The sequence below is a fragment of the Lynx canadensis genome, chromosome B1, assembly GCF_007474595.2.
Source record: "Lynx canadensis isolate LIC74 chromosome B1, mLynCan4.pri.v2, whole genome shotgun sequence".
Lineage (NCBI taxonomy): Eukaryota > Metazoa > Chordata > Mammalia > Carnivora > Felidae > Lynx > Lynx canadensis.
This window is the reverse complement of record NC_044306.2, coordinates 51,233,581-51,254,158: the sequence shown is the minus strand read 5'-3', so window position 1 is coordinate 51,254,158 and position 20,578 is coordinate 51,233,581. Positions and strand designations below refer to the sequence as shown.

Sequence of the window (20,578 nt, the reverse complement as noted above, 5' to 3'; positions counted from 1 at the left end):
CTTTCCACATACAGAGCACCTCCACCTCCCCAGAAAAGGGAGAACACCTTTTTCTCTCACACAACAGTCCCAGAGAAGGGATCCAACTGGTCATGCTTGGGTCCCATGCCCATTCCCTGAATCAAACACTGTTGGCAATAGAAAAAGATACTGTGACTGGCCAGGCCTGGGTCATGTGATCACTCCTTTCACCCTATTTCCAGAAGTGTCATGGGAAACTCTGGAATACAGAAAAAGATTGTTACCATGGCCCATTACATTAAACTATCCAACAAAAGTAATCCTAGTAATAATGTGGGAAGATCAGATATCTTGCAATTTAATACCTGTGACTATATATACTGCATCAAGCAATATTGTAAGTAGAAACAGACATATGCGAGGGTAGAAAAACTATTCCTGTCCATGCATAATTTTTCTAAAATATCAGTGAAAAAAATATGTACTCAACAATCAAATCCTATTGTCTGTGAACGCTGTCAGTAGCAATTTCATCTTTTGACTTACAGAATTGAAGCTGAAGATTAACCAGATGACCTCTAACATCCCTTCTAGTCTATGAATCTACAAACCCTCTGTTAGAATCAAAATACCTCTGGAAGAATAGTATACCAAGCTATACTTTATGGAACAGTGTCATGGGCTGAATTATATCTTTCCCAAATTCATATGTTGAAGCCCTAAACTCTAGTACCTCAGAATATAATTTTACTTGGAGACGGTCTTTAAAGATTAAGATTAAATCAGGTCATTTGGGTAGGCTCTAATCTAACATGACAGTGTCTTTATAGGAAGAGATTAGGACAAAGACACATGTGAAAGGAAGACCATGTGAGGACCCAGGGAGAACACAGACATCTACAAGCCAAGGAGAGAAGCCTCAGAAGAATCCAATCCTGCCGACCCCTTCCTCTCAGACTTCTAGCCTCTTCAAATGTGAGAAAATAAATTACTGTTGTTTAAGCCACCGGATCTGTGGTACCTTGTTATTAGCAAACAATAGAATACACAGCAAACAAAGAATCTGAAAGAGGGCTGAAGCACAGTTGAGACAAATTTGATATGTGGGATGGGGAGAACAAGAGGTTCTTTTAAGGTTCTTTTAAAAGTAGAATTCCCTCTAAGATTTAGGGGCCAGTACTAGTGATATAATTAACTGAGGTGTGCTGGTAAAGATGTGATAAAATAGGTAAGAAGTTAAGAGAAGAAAGGAGAGAGAAGTGCATGACAGACTTCACCCTCTGAAATCTTTCCAGGGCTAAGCATAAAGTGATTCTATCAGGACAGGACATTATGGATGGCCAGGCCAAAGGCCATGTACCTAACCTTGTAAGCCTGTGGGGATCCTGTCTCCTACATGACTTCAGGCTTGCCTGGGCTCCTAATGTGTATCTTCATTGAGAATTTTGGAGCTCTCAGCATCTGCCATGACCCTTGGCTTTGAGAGCCAAATGCCTGCTCCACCTGGATCAAAGGCCCACCAGCACAAGCTCTTAGCCATCATCACTCTTGTTTATGATGCTCATTGTCAGAGCCTCCTGCTTGAGCCAAGACTGAGTTTGTCAGACCTGCCTTTTGCATATGATAGGCCAGTCTAGTAGTCCAGACCAGGGTGACATCTGAATCTTCTCATTATAGTATTCTTGCCCTACTAGTCTTCTACCTCCCCTGCCCCATACCTTATCCCTCTACTGCTAGGGACTCATCCCCCTATGTCAAACCAGACTTCACTATAATGGAACTCCTGCTCCTGGCTTCCTTCCTAGGCCTTCACCCACCCTGATGGATTTGCCTGGATCCTGTACCTGCAGGACCCTGGCTTATTTATCATTTTACTATACTTAGCTCTGACTTTTGCCCTCTAGCAAATCACCCAGGCACTGAGTGGTTCTTAGAACCAGAACTCAGGGCCCACCATCCTGTGCTGCTGGGGTCATATTAAAATTCCACCACAAAGCACAATGCACATTTGGAAAAACAGATCCCTTCTTCAGAAACAGCCAACATAGCATACCCGCTACACAAAAAACTGACACCAAAGGGAAAATATTTTTGTTAAATAGACTGATTGCTAAATGAACAGGGTTTGTGAAAATCACATCTATTATATAGGACTTTTCAGTTCATAAGCCTCATAATATCAGATCATCATATTGGCAAGGCAGTGCTTGTAAGGCTGTTAGGATGAAATCTGGAAATTGCTTCATTATTGAATATTACAAATGATATTTGCCAACAGGGGATTTTTGCTTGTGTGTGCATTCAAATAAAATTTCTGGCCACCATTGTTTATAGCCCAAACATATTAATGTCTCCATATAACAAATTTCAAAGAAGACAAATGAAATATGTAAATAACCTAAGCATTGTGGACCCACTGAATATTGCATTTTACCTTTATGTTCTTTTTTTTTTTTATCACCCGCAGACATTTAAAAAAAAAAAGAGCCTGATAATGTCAAAAGATGAGAAAGGCTAAATTCAGGGAAATAAAGGAACCATAAATCAGGAAAACTTTGGAGCTGCTAGAAAGACACTTTAATTTTGTAGACAAAAGACTGCATTAAGGAGGAATAATGCAATAATCAAAGGTGAACGAATCTCTATTGTCTGGCGTCTTTCTCTGTGGGAATTTTCCCACCCCTGACAGCTGTAAAGGGGGGAGGAGTGCAGACTGTGGCTGCGCCTTTATTCTCTCCCCCCGGTTGCTCCCCAGCCCCTCCTCTTCTCCGTCAATAAATGTCTGCAATCATATTCTTGAGCTCCTGTGTGATTTCAAGGTTCATCTCTTCCATGCAGCTCAAACACTAATTATCCCAGCTGTAATTAGTAAGATAATTAAATACTGGCTCACTCATCTACCTTGGGTCGGGTCATGATTCTCCCAGAAGACCTTGAGCAGTTCCTCAAAGCTGATGCGTTCTGGCTGGTACACCACTCGGACTACTTCTGCATGGCCAGTTTTTCCTTGAAAGAAACAGAACATACAACCAAAATTTACTGACAACACCAATTTACTACAAGTTACTCATTTCCAAAAAATCACCAGACAAGGGCTAAAATTCTTCCCTCCTCCGAAGGAAGGGTGGGAGCATAACTACATTAGCGAATGGTTTCATAGTAAGTCTGTCACTGGTTCTTTCTCCATAAGAGCACACAGTTGTCCTCTGGCAAGCTTCCTGAGGATGATGACTTCTTGTCATTGTGCTCTAATTATTTTTTTTTTAATTTCATGAGAAAACAAACTTGGGTTTTCTTTTCTTTTTTTTTTAATCTCACTCTTATCAAACCTTATGCATCCAATCTGACATAGTGCTCATGGTTTGAAACTCTGTGAGGGGAATGAGCCAATTTATTTTTATCATCACCACACTGTGCTATATGCAGTAAGTTTTGCTGCACTAACAGAATGAGATGGTGCCAGATCAAGAAACCTGTAACAAGCAGGCTTATATTGCATCAGATAAATTCGTTAATGGGGGGACATATTTGCTGTGCTGTTAACACAGAGGCAAGGGTCAGGTTCACATACCCAGCGGGGTGGTAAGTGTTTTCTCAGTCTAATTCGTCTCGTGGTAAACAACCACTGCAGCAAATGTGTCTCTGTTAGCATGCACATTCTCAGAGGTGGTCCCCAAGGTTCTGTAGATCAGGGAAGTGGGTATTTGCACTTGTATCTATAGAATTCATACCCTGCCTTATTTTACGGTGTTAGAATGTAGTAACTGATAGAAGCCTCCATACATATCATTTCTATATTTAAATTTGTTTTCCATCTCTTTCCAGTCACCTTATGCATAGTTAAGAATTTAGCTTTGCCCAAAGAGATATCTGGCCTTAGCCTTGGCCTCTGGAAGGTAATTTATGTCATACCTGATAGGAATGTCCTTCTTTAAAGTGGCGCCGGCCACACCAACAGTCCTAGGGTGGGAGCTGGCCACTTTGAATCATAGGGTAGGGTTGGCCATACCCAACAGTGTTAGTTAGGTTCAGGGCTGGTCATGCCAGACAGACCAACCTTGTACCGAGAGTAGGGTCTTTGGGTAACACAGCATCAGCTGATCCAGAGATAGAATTCAACCTTGTGAGCAATCAATCAATCATGCCTGTGTAAAAAAGCTCCAATAACAACTCTGGACATCAAAGCATGGGTGAGCTTCCTGGTTGGCAATACTTTTTGCATACTGTCACACATGGATGCCAGGAGGGTAATACATCCTGACTGCACGGAAGATAACACAGAAACTTTGCACTGGAACCCTTCTAGACCCTGTCCTATGCATCTCCTCCTTTGGCTGATTTTGATCCATACCCTTCCCCTATAATAAACTGTAACTCTGAGGATAACTGTTCTCAGTGAGTTCTCTGAGTCCTAACAAATTCTCAGACCACACAGTGGTCCAGGAATCCCTTGAACTTGCAACTTAGTTTGCAAAGTGTTTGCCCATAGGTTGTTAATCTCACCTTAATTCTCAACCATTTTACCATTGGAAAACTGAGACACACAGAAGTTAGATTTGCCCCAAATTCACATAGAGCTAGTGAATTTCTGGACCATAACCTAAAAGCCTTCTGGTGTTTTGTCCAGGATTCTGTCCAATAAACAAAGCAAAGAAAGCAAAGTGAACATGAATCCAGAAAAAGAAAATAAAAATCTATTCATTATCTTTAATCTTTTTTTAATATTTAAATTTATTTCTGATGGTAGAAATAATAATTTGCAAATAATATGAAGCTTAGAAAATGTGCAGAAGTATAAAAAAGAAAAAAAAAATAATGTGTTGTAATCTGACCACATAAAATAAGTACTATCAACATTTTACACAATTCTTTCTGGATATGTACCAAATACACACAAGTGCACATGTGCTCATACACACACACACCACCACACCATGTACAATTTGCTTTATTGTAATGTTGTCATCATGCTTTTCTTTTACATACCAGCATATTGTTTGTCCCCATATCACTAAAATTTTTAGAAAAGGCCGTTATAATGACTACATAACACTCCAAAGATGGTTGTACTATTATTCAGTCACTCCCTGTCATTGGAGTTTAGACTGAATCCTATTTTTATCTATCAACATAAATATCTTTCCACATTTCCAAGACTGTCTCAAGCCACAGTTACATAAGTGGGATTTCTAAACCAATGTTTACAAACATTTTTAAGTTTCTTGATATCTAGTGCTTAAATGCTTCAGTAACGTTGACCCAATTTTCTCTCCGTATTGGCAGTATATTTCAAGGCCAGTCTCAGTCACTATTATAATGTTTTTAACTCTTACCAATTGGACGATTGTACCCTATCAGTTTATTTTCAATGAATTTAATTATTAGTAAGGTAAAGAAAAAGGTCGTGTTTATTAATAACTTTAATTTATTTGCTCTGATTTTGGCAATATCCTTTTTATATTGGGTTATATTTTTATTTTTCTTATTATTTTTTAAAAAGATATTTAGGGGCACCTCAGTGGCTCAGTCAGTTAAGCATCCAACTTCAGCTCAGGCTAGGATCTCATGGTTCATGGGTTCAAGCCCCACATCAGGCTCACTGCTGTCAATGCAGAGCCCACTTTAGATCTTCTGTCTCTCTCTGCCCTACCCTTGCTTGTGCTCTCTCTCCCTCTCAAAAATAAATAAACACTTAAAAATAAATAAATAAATAAATGAATAAATAAATAAAAATGTATTTATATTTAAATGAATTGGTCATCTTACATAATTTCAATTCAAATACTATAGGCATGTAAGTAAGCAAAAGACAGATTTTATACAAACAGATATGAAAAGAATTATGGGAGAATTATGGGAAGAAGATACATTAAGTATAATAATGTTATTATATACCACTTTTGATCCTACTTTAAAATCTTATTATTATTTTGTATTTTGAAATGTTTAAGTGAATGATTTAATTAAATAAAAATTAAACTCTCTAAATATTAAAAGTAGCAACAATGTGTAACAATTATGATAAATATATTTGGTAACAAAAGCATAGAAAACCACACTAGAAATACAGGTAAAAGATGTAAACAGGCAGTGCGTGTAAGAAGAAATAAATGTAAGTCAAGATTGAAAAATGCTCAACATTTTTAGTGATAAAAGCAAATAAAGGCATATTGAAACATGAACATACCATCTCGCATTACATTTTATAAAACTGCTTAAAAGCGTAACTAGCGCTGATGAGGAGACTATGAAACTGGCATCTTTACTTGGCTGGTGACAGTATAAATGACCAACTCCCACAGGCATATGTATCAAGAGCCACAAAGATTAACTCACCTCCACTAAGTGATACAGAAAATCTATCTCGGAGATACAACCCCAAATAATGGAAAAGATACGTACATGCAAAAAAAAAATTTTTTTTTTACTCCATCATTACAATGCTGGAGTACTATAAGATATCCAAAAGTCAAATAAAAAAAGAAACCAATTGGGGCACCTGGGTGGCTCAGTCAGTTAAGTGTCTGACTTCAGCTCAGGTCATGATCTCCTGGTTCCTAAGTTCGAGCCCCACATCAGGCTCTGTGCTGACAGCTCAGAGCCTGGAGCCTGCTTCAGATTCTGTGTCTCCCTCTCTCTCTGTCCCTCTCCCTGATCATGCTCTGTCTCTCTCAAAAATATATAAACATTAAAAGAATTTTTTTAAAGAAACCAATTATGGTATAACCTCATGGTGAAGTATCATGTGACCGTTACAATACAATGTCCTAACCCTAGTAAAAAGTGTTACCTTCACTGAAGTCTGATAAAACGGTAGGCACTTTACCTACTTGACCTTCTTTAATGCTCATAACAAGTTTTTTCCCGAGTTCTTCCTATTGTGGAAAATACACACAGCAAACTTTACCATCTTAACCATCTTTCATGTGCACAGTTTGGTGGCATAAACTACATTCACACCGATGTGCTACTGTCAACTACCATCCATCTCCAGAACTTCTTTCACCTTGCAAGCCTGAAACTGTATCCGCTGAACACTAATTCCTCGTTTCTCTCCTACCCACAACCCCTGGCAACCATTCCACTTCTGTTTCTGTGAATTTGACCACTCTAGACACTTCAGAAAAGTGCAATTTTCATTTAGCACAATCCTCAAGGTTCACCCATGTTGCAGCAAGTGTCAGAACTTCCTCCCTCATTCTTAGAATGAGTAATATTCCAGTATATGGATATGCCACATTTGACTTATCCATTCATCTGTCAATGGACATTTGGGTTGCTTCCACCTTTTGGCTACTGAGAATAACGCTGCTATAAACATGGGCATACAAATATGTCTCACAACAATTTTACAAGAGAGATGCAGTCCCCATTTAAAGGTAAGACAACTAAGTCCTCTCCACAAGTTTTCTCACACAACATCCCACAGCCAATAAGCAGGAGGATCTAGTGAGGTGCTCATTCTATGCCCGTAAGCCAGGCTCCTGACTGTAGACCGCTGAAGTCAGCAAGTGGCTGCAAATGTCATATAGGCAGTGGCCCTATATGAGAAATCACAGCTGTGGAGTAATTGACATCCAGGCTGTCAAGACTATTTTACAGGATTAGGCCCTTCTTTTGTGGTAGGAATATGGGGTCAGGAAAGATTTCCATAAACACTTTCAGACATAATCTAAGCACGGACATTATTTGTGGAGAGGTTTAAAGAAGCTTGGTGGTTTAAAAGAAACTGCTACCATTAAAATTCAAGATCCATCTGCATTGACAAACAGTGGGGAGAAGCCCTCATCAAACTCACCTTTAAGTTTCTTTATTTTATCTCTCCAAAGTACAAGAGTCTGTGTAAAAATACACAGTGCAAATGATCAAAAGGATTAAGGGGCTAGGAACCACTTACAGAAATGCCCACGCCTCCAGGAACTCACCAATGTGCTAGGCTAATTTGATTCCCGGGACCAATCTGCAAATACTTTCTGGTGCTTCCAGAGATAAAAGGCTGTATCTTAAAATACTTTGAGCTGTTTCTTCATATAACATCGTGCAAATACCATGATAGATGTGATGTGCAAACATGCTTGTTAACAATTCATAGCAGCATCAGAGGGGTTCTAACATTGTTGTTCAAAAATGTCTTGAAATGAAAAGGACTAATGTCTTCTCTGAGCATTTCCCAGTGTTTCATTACCCCATGAGCCCAAAGAAAAGTAATGAATGCAGAGAAGTAGGTTATGGGCAGTCATTCCTTATAAGACAAAAGATCCCAGAAGAAACCTAAAGGAATGTTTGGGGTGGGGGGAGTGGTGCTGAAAAATCAGGCACTCTGCAGTCACCTAGACCTCTGTGGAAGCCAAGTGAACCAGGTGTTTTAAAGGAGAATCCCAAGATAATTAGCCTGTCTTCAAAGTTCTATGTCATGGCTTTCCATCCCATGGGGAAAACATTATCTTCAACTCTTCCAGGTTAGTGTGATTTGTTTTGCTATACTCAGGCTAGTAAAAAGGGAGGAGAGAGCAAGAAGGTGGTCTGCCCAGTAGATAAAAACAGGAGACAGCCCGGAAGCTGGTGAGATGCAAGGGCAGGGGGAGCGTAGCAGAGGGCAGTGCTGTGTGCTCGTGGGGAGCCCCCACTCAGGAGCCACACACTGCCTGGGCTACCATTCTGGGTCAGCCATGTGGCAACTGCCTGACCTTGGCATAGCCAGGGACAGAAGAAAAGGGTGGTTCAAATCAGAGCTCCATGGCATATGAGCCATGCCTTCCCTAAGGGGACCACATGCATTTTTGAAGGCCCTTTTATCTATTGAGTTGCTTCATCTACTTGAGGAAACTTCCTTCAGTCTCCTCATCTGCTAAATGTGGAATTAGAACATGCCTCCACATAGGATGTAAGTCTCTCTAATTCTCTATGTCTTATTATCAAAAGTTGTATTATTATAATTATTCTCTACTCAGCTGGGGTAGAAGGGGAAAAGACTAGAATTAAAGTCACAAGAAGTAATTTAGACCATAGGTCTAACAAGTAGTTTGACACTTTTTTGACTGTGATCCCAAGTCTTCTTTTTTGGATAGAAATAAAAATAACCTCTGTGACAGAAGACTCATCAGGATTAAATGAGGTCATATGTGGGAAAGTACTGGGGAAGAGTAAAGCTCTCTATACATAAATAAGATTTCTATTGTTATTTCCCTTTTGAGTTTTCTTAAAAGGGATGCCTTCCCCATAAGGACTAAATCACAGGAGAAAACATATGATACAAGGAAGCTTCTAGTTCATCAAACTAAATTTTATCTCTGTAAGTGTCTAATTGTGATTTCATTCATGCATCTATTCTAGAAATAACAGCTAAGTGTCTACATCTACTCAATCAGGGGCTCAGGTGAGGTCCCAGCCGACACATTCCAGCCCCGATGGGAGCTGTAGTCAGGCCTTCATCCACACCAGGCAAAGACCCAGATTCCCATTCTTCTGATGAACTATAATGAATCAAGTGTGATTCCTCACCTTAGAATCAGAACTAAAAGACATGGGTTTAATGAGAGAGTTCTTAATTCAGGTAAAAAGAAGCCTCTGGAAGCAGTTTGGAATCTTGCCTCCCTGGAGACACTGTTTCCTACTATGCCATCACACCTGTCAACAACTTCTTTTGGACAAGAACCTATGTCCATCAGAGTCCATGATATTCAGGAGATGGTGAAGAGCCACCTGGACTGAGAAGAGCTGAAGGCCCTCCCACTGTCCCCAGGGCAGAATATGTGAGGCCACCTCTCTCAAGTCAAAGCCAAATGGCTGCAGGCCAGCAGGCGGCAGTCACAAGTGGTCAGAATCACACCGCTGGCATGATAAGCAAGTGAGCTAAGCAAGTGAATTGAGTTCTATTCCAAATTCTCAGTAGAAATGGTGGCTCCTTCCCCATAGCACGGGCAAATCTGATGCAGAGGAGATTTCCATAAGGCGAATGAGCATGACCATCCGTGCCAAGGGCAGCTTGAGCCTGTGAGGGGCTCCTGGGTGTGGCGTCTGGCCTGAGCAAAAGGGGCTCCAAAGGCAAGCTGAGCAGCCCAGACCTGCATGGTTTGTGTGGATTCCTAGGTCCCAGGGTGGGAGGAAAAGCCTGGGAGGGCAGAGCCCCTGCCCTCTGGAAGGGGGCGTGGCAAGGGCAGAGAGGAGGAAAGCAAAGAGAGATGGAAAGGAGACAAGGAAAGCAGGCTACAGATAAGACCTGTGCCCATGGTTTCCGCTCCTAGTATCAAGGTTCCTGGGGCCCTTTGCTGCTGCTGTGGGGAGGGTCGGGGAACGGTCGCCCACCTTGTCCCCCAGCAGACAGTATAGCCACATGGGTACCCCTTGCAGCGAGCAGGGCTTCTGCTGTATCTGCAAGGCAATGAAAGACCTCCAGACCTGCTCGCTCCTCTCCCCATGTTGTGATCCAGCCATGAGCCACACATCACAGTCGACAGGGTGCCTGTCTAGACCCAGCCTGCTGGGCACCACTCAGCCCAAGGTAGCATTCAGCACTGTGCTTCCTTGGCTTGCCTCGTGGCCACCTGGCAGTGGTGTGACCTTGACCAAGCTCTTTCTTCTCTAAGCTTTCGTTTCCTTATCTGTGAAATGAGGATATTCGTAATACTCACCTCAGGGACTACTGTGAGGATTAGTTTGATAATCCACAGGAAGCACTAAGAATAGTCTGGCCCACCCAATATTAGCTTTATTCATAACAGTATGGTTAGTATAGTTATTTTCACTATTGCCACTGTTATTTCACAATTTGGGGGGGAAGGTTCAGGAATCTGTATTTTTACAAGATTCCCCAGGTGATTCTTAACAGAGTTACTATTAAGTGTAAAAGTGTAAAAACCACTCATCCTGAGCCCAGTGCACCCCTTAAGCAGCCAGCTGTCAAACTCCCTCTCCTGGATCTCAGTGCTCACTGTCTTAGTTATCAGGAGGTGCATGGGAGTCCCACAGTCCTTAAGGAAGGCAGGCAGGCAGGCAGGCTGGACGGGAATGGGTGAGGAGGGAAGGAGGGAAGGAGAGGAGCACAGAGGAAAGGAGGAAGGATATTAACCCCTGTTAAAAGAATACACTGGAGGCGCCTGGGTGGCTCAGTGGGTTAAGCGTCCAACCCTTGATTTTAGCTCAGGTCATGATCTCGTGGTTGTTAGATCAAGCCCTGCGTTGGGTTCTGTGTTGAACATGGAGCCTACATGGGATATTCTCTCTCTCTCTCTCTCTTTCTCTTTCTCTCTCCCTCTGCCCTTCTCCCCTATCACTTTCTCTCTCTCTCTAAAATATAAAAAATAAATAAATAAAAATAAACATTAAAAAAATAAACTGAAGGATACTGAACATCCTAAGTGTTTATCTGAGCAAACATCTATGCAAAATAGGGCAGTGACAAACAGGAAGGGGCTAGGAGCACTCCAAAGACAGGAGCTGGGGAGAAACATATAGAGAAATTGTGGAAGCAAATAAAGGAAATTATTTGACTGGCTAAAGCTGTTAGTTAGCTGTTTGTGATTGGCTGTCCTTAGCATTTTGGTTTCATAACCTTGAGGTATTTATAGGCCTAGACTGTGATTTGCTTATGTTGGTGCCACACTAATAGACCCACCTCAGTCTAATGGCCTCCTTGTTTAATTAATTTAACACTCTTTACAAAGATCTGTGGAATGGGGCGCCTGGGTGGCGCAGTCGGTTAAGCGTCCGACTTCAGCCAGGTCACGATCTCGCGGTCCGTGAGTTCGAGCCCCGCGTCGGGCTCTGGGCTGATGGCTCGGAGCCTGGAGCCTGTTTCCGATTCTGTGTCTCCCTCTCTCTCTGCCCTTCCCCCGTTCATGCTCTGTCTCTCTCTGTCCCAAAAATAAATAAACGTTGAAAAAAAAAATTTAAAAAAAAAAAAAAAGATCTGTGGAATGAATGAGGAGGAGGTGGGTGATAGGAAAACATGAATAGCAAAATACCTTTAATAAATGTAGCATTTATTAAACTCCATGCATTGCTCTAAACTCTTGATACAAATTGATGAAGTTAACACTCACAAAAACCCTGAGATAAGTAATATTATTATTCCCACTTTTTCAAGGAGGAAACTAAGATGCAAAGAGGTAAAAGAACCCAAAGTCAAAGATTAAGTGGCAGAGACTGGACTTGAGCCCACCATGACACGGCTCACAGACTAGAGGGCAGCGTGAGTAAGGTGGGTTTGTGAACGGGCAACATCCTTATCAAGACGTCAGGTACAAGAGAAAGGAAATGGCCATTGTGGACAGAAGAAGTCAGAGGTGCTTCATGGAAGAGGGGGGGGGTGCATCCAGGCCACGGCCATGGTCATAAACAAAAACAAGATTTCAAAAAGGACAGGCAAAGAGACAGGGAGCTCTTTTCTGCTGCAACGCCACAGACCTGCTATCATGAGCTGTAACTGGAAAAACCTCTTAGCTGGCTCACCCTCCAAGCTCCCCTGCTCAACCCAACATAACCACAAACCCCCCTGCATTTGGACACAGCACTTTATATTTTCAAAGTGCTTCTGGCTCCACAAATTCATTTTAGTATCACAGCCACCTTCCCAGGGCAATTAGTAAGATTAATGCTATTGTGTCCATTTTATTGACAAGAAAGCCAAGGCTTAAAGAGATTGAATAACTTGCTTGAAGTCTCAGAGCTTGTAAGCAATTGAGACAACCGAGAATCTGACCACTGTCAATGGGCTCCACTCCCAGCCACTTCTCCCACAACTGCCCTCTGCCCAGGGGCCTACAGGAGCCCTTCTTGGCCACCAGGCCTCTCCATGTCTCCAATCTCATTTCCCCACACACTCTCCCTGATCCAGACAGTCCATATCCCTATCCCCACCCCTTGCTGCTGTAGTCCCCCAGCCTGCAGTACACACCCTCCAGCCACCTGAAATCAAAGCCCTCCACTACTCTCAAGGTCCCCGTAGGTGCTGCTTCTTCCAGGAAGCCCTCCCTGCGTATAGGACCTGGACAAGAAGCACGATATAGGGGAAAAAGCACGGTCAGTGGGCTCCAATGGGATCTGCTTTGCTCAGATCCAGGCTTGCTGACTGAGTCAGGTCCCCTGAGGTCTCTCGCCAAATCCCTGTGATGAAAAGAGATGTGTGTAGCAGGTAGGATCTAGCGATTCTCATAGAGGGTACTCAGAAAATGGTTTTTGTCTTCCAAACACCACCGATCCAGCCTCCTTCTTCCACTTGGAATCAGTCCCTCACCTTGTAACACTTGAGTCCTGACTGTTTTTGAGCGCTTGCTCAGTGTTTCATGTATACAGAGTTCTCCTGGGAAAAGGAACCATGACACTGGCTCTTTTCTATCATCCCCCAGGACTGGGCACATGATCTGATATTAATAAATACACACAGATTGGAGGATCCTTTGTGCTGATTTTTTTCTGCCACTTATCGAGCCTTCATCTGGATGAGTGTCCACACTGGCCCCAGCACTGCTCACCTGCCCAAGGACCAGTCTCCTAAATGGAATTATATATAAATGCTCTGCTCTTCCTCTCTGTCCCAAACTGCTGAATTCTATGTAAAACTCGCCATACCTACCCAGAGAAAGGTATTAGATACAACTAACACAACTTAACTACCTCAACGTATGGGTCAGCATAATGTTTTATTTACTCACTAAACTCATAAATATTTGAATGCCTACTCAGTTCCAGGCACTTCACTAAGTACTGGGGATTCAATGATGACAAGTGTTAATAAGGCAACAACAAAAACTCTGGCAGCCTGGATTTTGCCCACAGTCTGGGTCCAGGTAAGGAACTCCTCTTTAAAGAAAATGACCTGACCTATTTTATTTATCCTACAGGGAAGATGGCAGGGAGAAGTCAGCTATAGTTATTTTTTCATTAAATAATAACCATTTTCCAACTCCCCTCATCCTTCCCAGCCAACAAGACCCATCCAAACTGTTAAACCAAATCAAAGAGCACACAAAAAGATCCAGGTGTTTGAAGGGAAAGGGGGAGTACTGGATGACTAATACCTCCCTCTTCCCATACAAGATTCAAAACACTCCTTCCCTCTTGCTAATTAACTACAAAGAGGTAAGATGTCAGCTCAGTTTCATCTCCAGCTCCTGCAGATAGAAAATGTGATTTCCAACAATGTACTCATTATAAAAAAAATCCTAATACATCAAAATTGGGTGCCCTGTGGAGTTCATTATAGGATTTGAGGAGTGTCTATACTGTCATTTTATCTTTGCTTTTTTTCTTTTGTCTCTTCAGTCACTTAAAGTATCCAAAGAGAAATATAAGCTTTCAAAAGCATCCTATTGATTGAAAAGTAGAAAAAAATCCTGTTGGAACAACTGTGATTTTTTTTTCCGGTCCACCATGGGGAGACATAGTGGGGAATTTATAATCCTCTGGTGTGTATGTAATACAGGCACATTCTTCAGAGATTATTCTCTCAGAGGAATGCTATAAACATAGTTGAGTACTTGCTAAGAAAATTCCTCAAGAAAGCAATAAACTACAACCATTCATTTCTTTGTGGCGCTGGAGGTTTCTCACTGCTATGAAGTTAACTAGTGGGTAAGCAGTCTAGGAGTGAGCAGCTGACTAGTTTCTGTATCCAACATGCTGATTATAGAGGCTGACCTTCACACCCTTTGAGGTGTTTTTTCCAGAACAAGAAGTATATGAAAGGCTCTTGTAGGTGGGTTGATCAAATGTCCATTTCCTGGACCAGCACCTACTCCCAACTTACTATGAGGGGGACAAACATTATGAGATATTGGTAAAACTAACCTGCCAACAAGGGATCATGGTACTCTCGCAGCCAAGGGAACAAACACACTTTTATTAAGGGTCTGATTAACACTTAAAAGGATATTGTATGCTTAGAAACTATGCCTTCTGGATGCTGTCAAATGACACCAAGTCCAAAATGGGGCCCGTCTGTACCTTGTTATCAGTGGGTTACACCGGAAGAGTGGTTCACGACCCTATGCCTATGCCTTCTAATCAAACTTTTTAAAGAATATTCTCATACCTCCCACTCTACCCCACACTGGAATTCTGACACAGGGGGCGTGGGGTCAGGCCTAGGCATGTGCATCTTCACAAAGCTTGACAGGTGCTTCTGATGTGCAGTTGGGAAAGAGAACTATGAAATTAGGTGTTTGATATATGAAGCTATACCAAGGGAGAGGAAATAAGACATAAGATTTTTAAAAATAATGTACAGGATTATAAGGGACTTGAAAAAGATCATCTAGCCAAATGCCACGTTGTGTTTTACCCCATTGCAACATTCAGATGACCATTTCAAGTCACAGGACACACACTACTTCACCAAAGTATCCATGCCATTGTTGGACTGTTCTAATTGCTGGAAAGTTCTGCCTTTACTGAGTCAAGTCTACTTCCTTCTACTCACTGGTCCAAATTATGCCTTTGACATCCAGTCACTCGTCCATAATGACCCTTGAAAAAGCTGAAAGCATAGGACATCGTGGTTCAATTAAATGAGCACTGCCTTTGGAGTCAACTTAATGTGGAGCATATATAATCTGCCAGATAAGCTGTTTAACTCCCCTTCCTCACAAGTTCCTCATCTGTAAAATGGGAATACTAAGACCTGTCCCTATCAATCTTTGAGTATGGTTGAGAGCATTCAATAACAGAGATAAAGGGAAAGCACTCTGGGGACTTACTGGTAGTAATCAAATCTATATCACAATTAGTGCTTCCATAGCCACATACTACTAATGATGAACATATCATGATGGAACTTCACTATAAAAGTCAACAACTTCCAAACCATTAGGATCTAGGTTAATATAAACAGAACAACATGGACTGCTTTCCAAGCAAAGATGGGTTTCTCTGCATAGGCTGCCAAGGGCATGCTTTCCTAAAAGTGCATGTGCTCTGAATCCAAGTGAAAAGACAGCTAGAGAACCCCTGAAATCATGAACTGAAAGGTCTTTAAAACCAAGTCAGACTTTTTTTTATAGTCTTCAAAAACTATTCTCTATTTATAATAACACAGAGGAGAAAAGGCAACCCAGTTGAAGCTTGTCATTGCTAATACTGTGGCTGCTTACATGGAATTTCCAGAAGAGTTGCTTTAAGTCATACAAAGATAATAATTGCCTATTCATTTTGAACATAAACCACATGACAGTTGCTTTTGAAGTTCATGTGGTAGTAGCATATTCTCCCAACTTGAATGGTACATTATTTATAAATAACCCGCCCAGGAACAATCTGGCAGGATCGTCCAAGCAGCATGGCTCTGACTTATTTAGATGTCTACATTCATTAGCAATAAATATAACTTTTTGTTTAGTTTAAATATTTTTGAGAAGAGTGGAATTGTGAACCAAGCCTTCAGATTTATGCATAATAGCCCCACACGGAAATACTGTTGGTGGTCTGGGAAAAGTCTTGGCTTTGTCTCCTTATTTAAATAGCACCAAAGGCACCAGTTACGTTGTACAAAAAAAATCAATCCCACAGCCTTATCTTGAAAGCGTATCAATAATATGAGCAACCAAGGCTTAATCTTAATGTTATAACTATATAAATATCAAATAGAAAATATCTGCACAATACCAAACCAGCTGATTCTACACATTTAGTCACATAGAATCTAATTCAGACATTCTTAATGGGGTGATATCACTCCTAGGGGAAAAAAAATTGTCTCTTAAGGGACAAAACCATCTACATATCAAAATGTTGTGGCCTTTCAAAGGGCCACAGTATATAAACTAACATATAGTATATCTGTGAGATTAAATTTTAATGGGGAAGAGGGGGAGAAAATTAAAAAAGAAATGGCTAAAATGGGGCCAAAGGGTGCCTATAATTTTTAAAAGATTGAGAAACACTGATCTAATTAATTTAATTAATACAACAGTACAATCAAAATGGTGAAGCAATTTACCATAACTCCCACCTCACTTTCACTTCTGGATGGGGCTTGTAATAGAACACGACTACCAGAGGAGGGATTCATTCAACAAGTACTTACTGCACAGCTAGCCTGAACTCTGAGCACTCTTTTGGGTGCAACTAAGACAACAATGAATAAGACAGTTGCCAGCCTACAGGAGCACACAGTCCAAGAGGGAAGAGAAATGTGTAAATGGAAATGTACAGGATAAAGCAACTGCTGTTTGGAGAGGGGTGTGCTCAGAGTTCTATGGGAGCACACAGGAGGAGTACCAAGGTCAGCCTTGAAGATTCAGGGAAGATTTCTCAGTGGAGAGGATCACTCCAGTGCTCTTAATACTAAGCTCTACCATAGCCAAACTTGACCCCTAGGCCTCCCTCATTCTTGGCAACCTCATACTTGTTGGATATCCCAGCAATCCAAAACACAAATGGGGAGCATTTCCTTAGACTACATGCCTTTGCTTATAGTTATTTTAGCCTGTGAAGGGAAACAAGTCCCTGAGCAAAAAAATCCATCAGGACAGGATACTAATACTAGCCACACCATATTAGATGGGTATATATCCCCATAGGGGTCCTACAGTAACTAACACCAGAGTCCTGATTTTGGATTGAAGGTACTTTGTTCCATATTAACCCAAACTCTGCACTGGACTTTTTGTACCTTGAGATCAATGGTACTCAGTAAGTATAGATTAATGACAACAATACTTTGGATTTGTGTAATACCCTCATAGAGCACAAAATATTTTCATATGCATTAACTAAATCTTCATGGTAACTCCATGTATTATCACATCCATTTTATAGATGAGAAAACCAAGACTCAAGGAGGTCACATTATTTGAATTAAAGTCACTCAGTAGGTAGCAGAACTTAGTAGGGTTTTTTTGTTTGTTTGCTTTTTACAGTTTATTTATTTATTTTGAGAGAGATAGAGTGTGAACAGGGGAAGGACAGAGAAAGAGGGAGAGAAAGAATCTCAAGCAGGCTCTGTGCTATCAGCACAGAGGCTGACATGGGGCTGTAACTCATGAACCATGAGATCATGACTTGAGCTAAAATCAAAAGTCAGAAGCTTAACCAACTGAGCTACCCAGGTGCCCCAGAACGTAGGTCAGAGCCAAGGCTCCAACCCAGTTATTGATTCCATAGCCTTTTGCTCTTTGCCCATAAACACTGATCCTAAGGGTAACCACCAAATGATTGTTGCCTATGACTGCCTACAGATCCAATTCAGCTGGAATTTGATTGATACTGGGAATCTTTTAGTCTTGACTAGCAGTTCTTTGATGACAGTTAGTAATTAATTTATGAACCCAGAGAACTACCCTAAACAAAACCAAATGGTTTCAACAACGAAGTGCTGAGACACTATGCCAAGGGCATTGACAGTGCAGTCAGAATATTTGATTTGGTGGAATTATTTAACTTCTCTGAGTCTCAGGTTCCTCATCTACAAAACAGTTACAATAAAAGTGTCAAAAAATACACTGTATTACACACACCCACACAGGTTTTGTTAACTAAAAGTGCTCCAATAGTTAGTTACCCCTTCTCATTCTCTCTGTCCCATCCTGGCAAGGCAGTAATTTAATAAATGTGAGCCTGAGATATGACTACATGCACAGCACTAAGCCAATGATATGAGAAATCCAAAGAAATGTGACACAGAGCCTGCTCTTGGGGAACTCACAGAAATACTAACAATGCAAGGTAGAAAGTGTTAGATGTCATTGTAGAGGTACAGGTCAGTGCCTTTGAAGTTTGAAAGGAAAGGGGTGCCCGGGTGGCTCAGTTGGTTAAGTGTCTGATGCTTGGTTTCGGCTTAAGTCATGATCTCACGGTTCATGAGTTCAAGCCTGGTGTCGGGCTTCGTGCTGGCACTGTGGAGCCTACTTGGGATTCTCCCTCCCTTTCTCTCTGCCCCTCCCCTGACTGAACTCTCTCTCTCTCAAAGTAAAAAAAAAAAAAAAGAAAAGAAACGAAATAAAAATTAAAAGAGTCGGCCACTTAACAGATTAAACCACCTAGGTGCCCCTGATGTAAGTTTGGGGCACCTGGGCGGCTGAGTCAGTTAAGTGTCCGACTTTGGCTCAAGTCATGATCTCAAGGGTTCGTGAGTTCAAGCCCCACACTTGGCTCTGTGCTGACAGCTCAGAGCCTGGAGCCTGCTTCAGATTCTGTGTGTGTGTCTCTCTCTCTTCCCCATCCCCCACGCATGCTCTGTCTCTCTCTTGCTCTCTCTCTCTCAAGAATAAACATTAAAAAAAAGAAGTTTGAAAGGAAAGAACAGGGAAGTTTTCATATAGGAGGTGCATCTGAACTAGACATTGAAAAGTGGGTACAATTTAGACATACAGAGCTGGGTATGTAGGTATTTCAGATGATGAAAATGACAAGCACTATACAGCAGAGAAAGTAAACCGCAGAATTGACACAAAGTCTCCAATTAACTGATCCACATCATTCCTTCTGGCAAACATGGTGGCCAAAGACCACAGCACGAGAATACGTGTGACTCTCTCTGGTACACCTGCACCCTTCTGCTCCCATCAATTGAAGGAGGCCTTACCAAGTTGGTTATGTTTGTTCCCAAACCTGTTTAGACCAATTTACTCTTTGTTGTACTTACAAATTTAATTAAATATTACATACAGAAGAAAGAGTTTTGCTTCTATTAAGAATTAAGTTGAAGGCTTTAGAAAAAGGCAATAAAAGAAAATTATTCAAAAATACAATGAAATTAAGGGACACCTGTCCAGCTCAGTCAGTAGAGCATGCCACTCTCAATATCAGAGTTGTACGTTTCAGCCCCACACTGGGTCTCTTCAAAAAAAAAAAACACTATAAAATTAAATGTGGGAAAGACTACTACATAAGATTGGGAAGAGTGGTTGCCAGGGGCTGGGGGAAGGGAAAAATGGGGCGTTATGCTTAATGGGGACAGAGTTTCAGTTTTGCAAGATGAAGAGTCCTGGAGATGGATGGTGGTGATGGTTGCACAGCAATGTGAATGAACTTAATACTACAAAACTGTACGCTTCAAAATGGTTAAGTTGGGGAGGAGGAGACAAGATGGCGGAACAGCATGGAAGTTTTCTGTGTGTCTCGCATCCATGTAATACAGCCAGACCAACACTAAACCATCCTGCACACCTAGAACACTGATTGGAGGATTAACACAACAATCTGCACAACCTGAACCACAGAATTCAGCAGGTACATGTGGCGCGGAGAGGTGAATTTGGGGAGCGAGAAGCCACGGACAGTAGGGCACTGCTTTTGCAGTGGAGACAGGACGGAGACTGGGGAGGGGGGGAGAATATGGGAAAAGCAACCCTCCCCAAAAGGAGCTGGAGAAAAAGTGGAAAATTGGAAACAACCGCAGGGACTAAACTAAAAAGGGAGAGAGGAGAAAGGAGAGGGTTTAAATTCCATTAAGACTGTAAACAAAGGGAGCTCAAAGGCTGCAACTCCGCAGCTCGATACCTGGCAGCGCTCTGGTGGGAAGGGAGAATCCCCAGGAACAGAGTGAGGTCCAGGAGGTTCTTGGGCCACACGAGGAAAAGTGGTTCCACTGTTGGAAGGACATTTGGTAGAGACTGTTGAAGCCACCTAGTCCCAGAACACCCCAGAAAATGGCCACATTTGCTGGTGCTGGAACAAGGTC

At 41.7% G+C, this 20,578-nt stretch overlaps 1 protein-coding gene across 2 annotated transcripts in view; it reads right to left on the bottom strand.

Annotated features, from left to right (window-relative positions):
• MSRA (methionine sulfoxide reductase A) overlaps nucleotides 1-20,578 on the bottom strand; it is a 455,527-nt gene that overhangs the window by 149,298 nt on the left and 285,651 nt on the right. For both annotated transcript variants that reach the window (XM_030312697.1, XM_030312698.1), the window contains one exon: nucleotides 2,863-2,967. In XM_030312697.1, coding sequence (XP_030168557.1) covers nucleotides 2,863-2,967 — 105 coding nt within the window. The remainder of the gene's footprint in view (nucleotides 1-2,862; nucleotides 2,968-20,578) is intronic.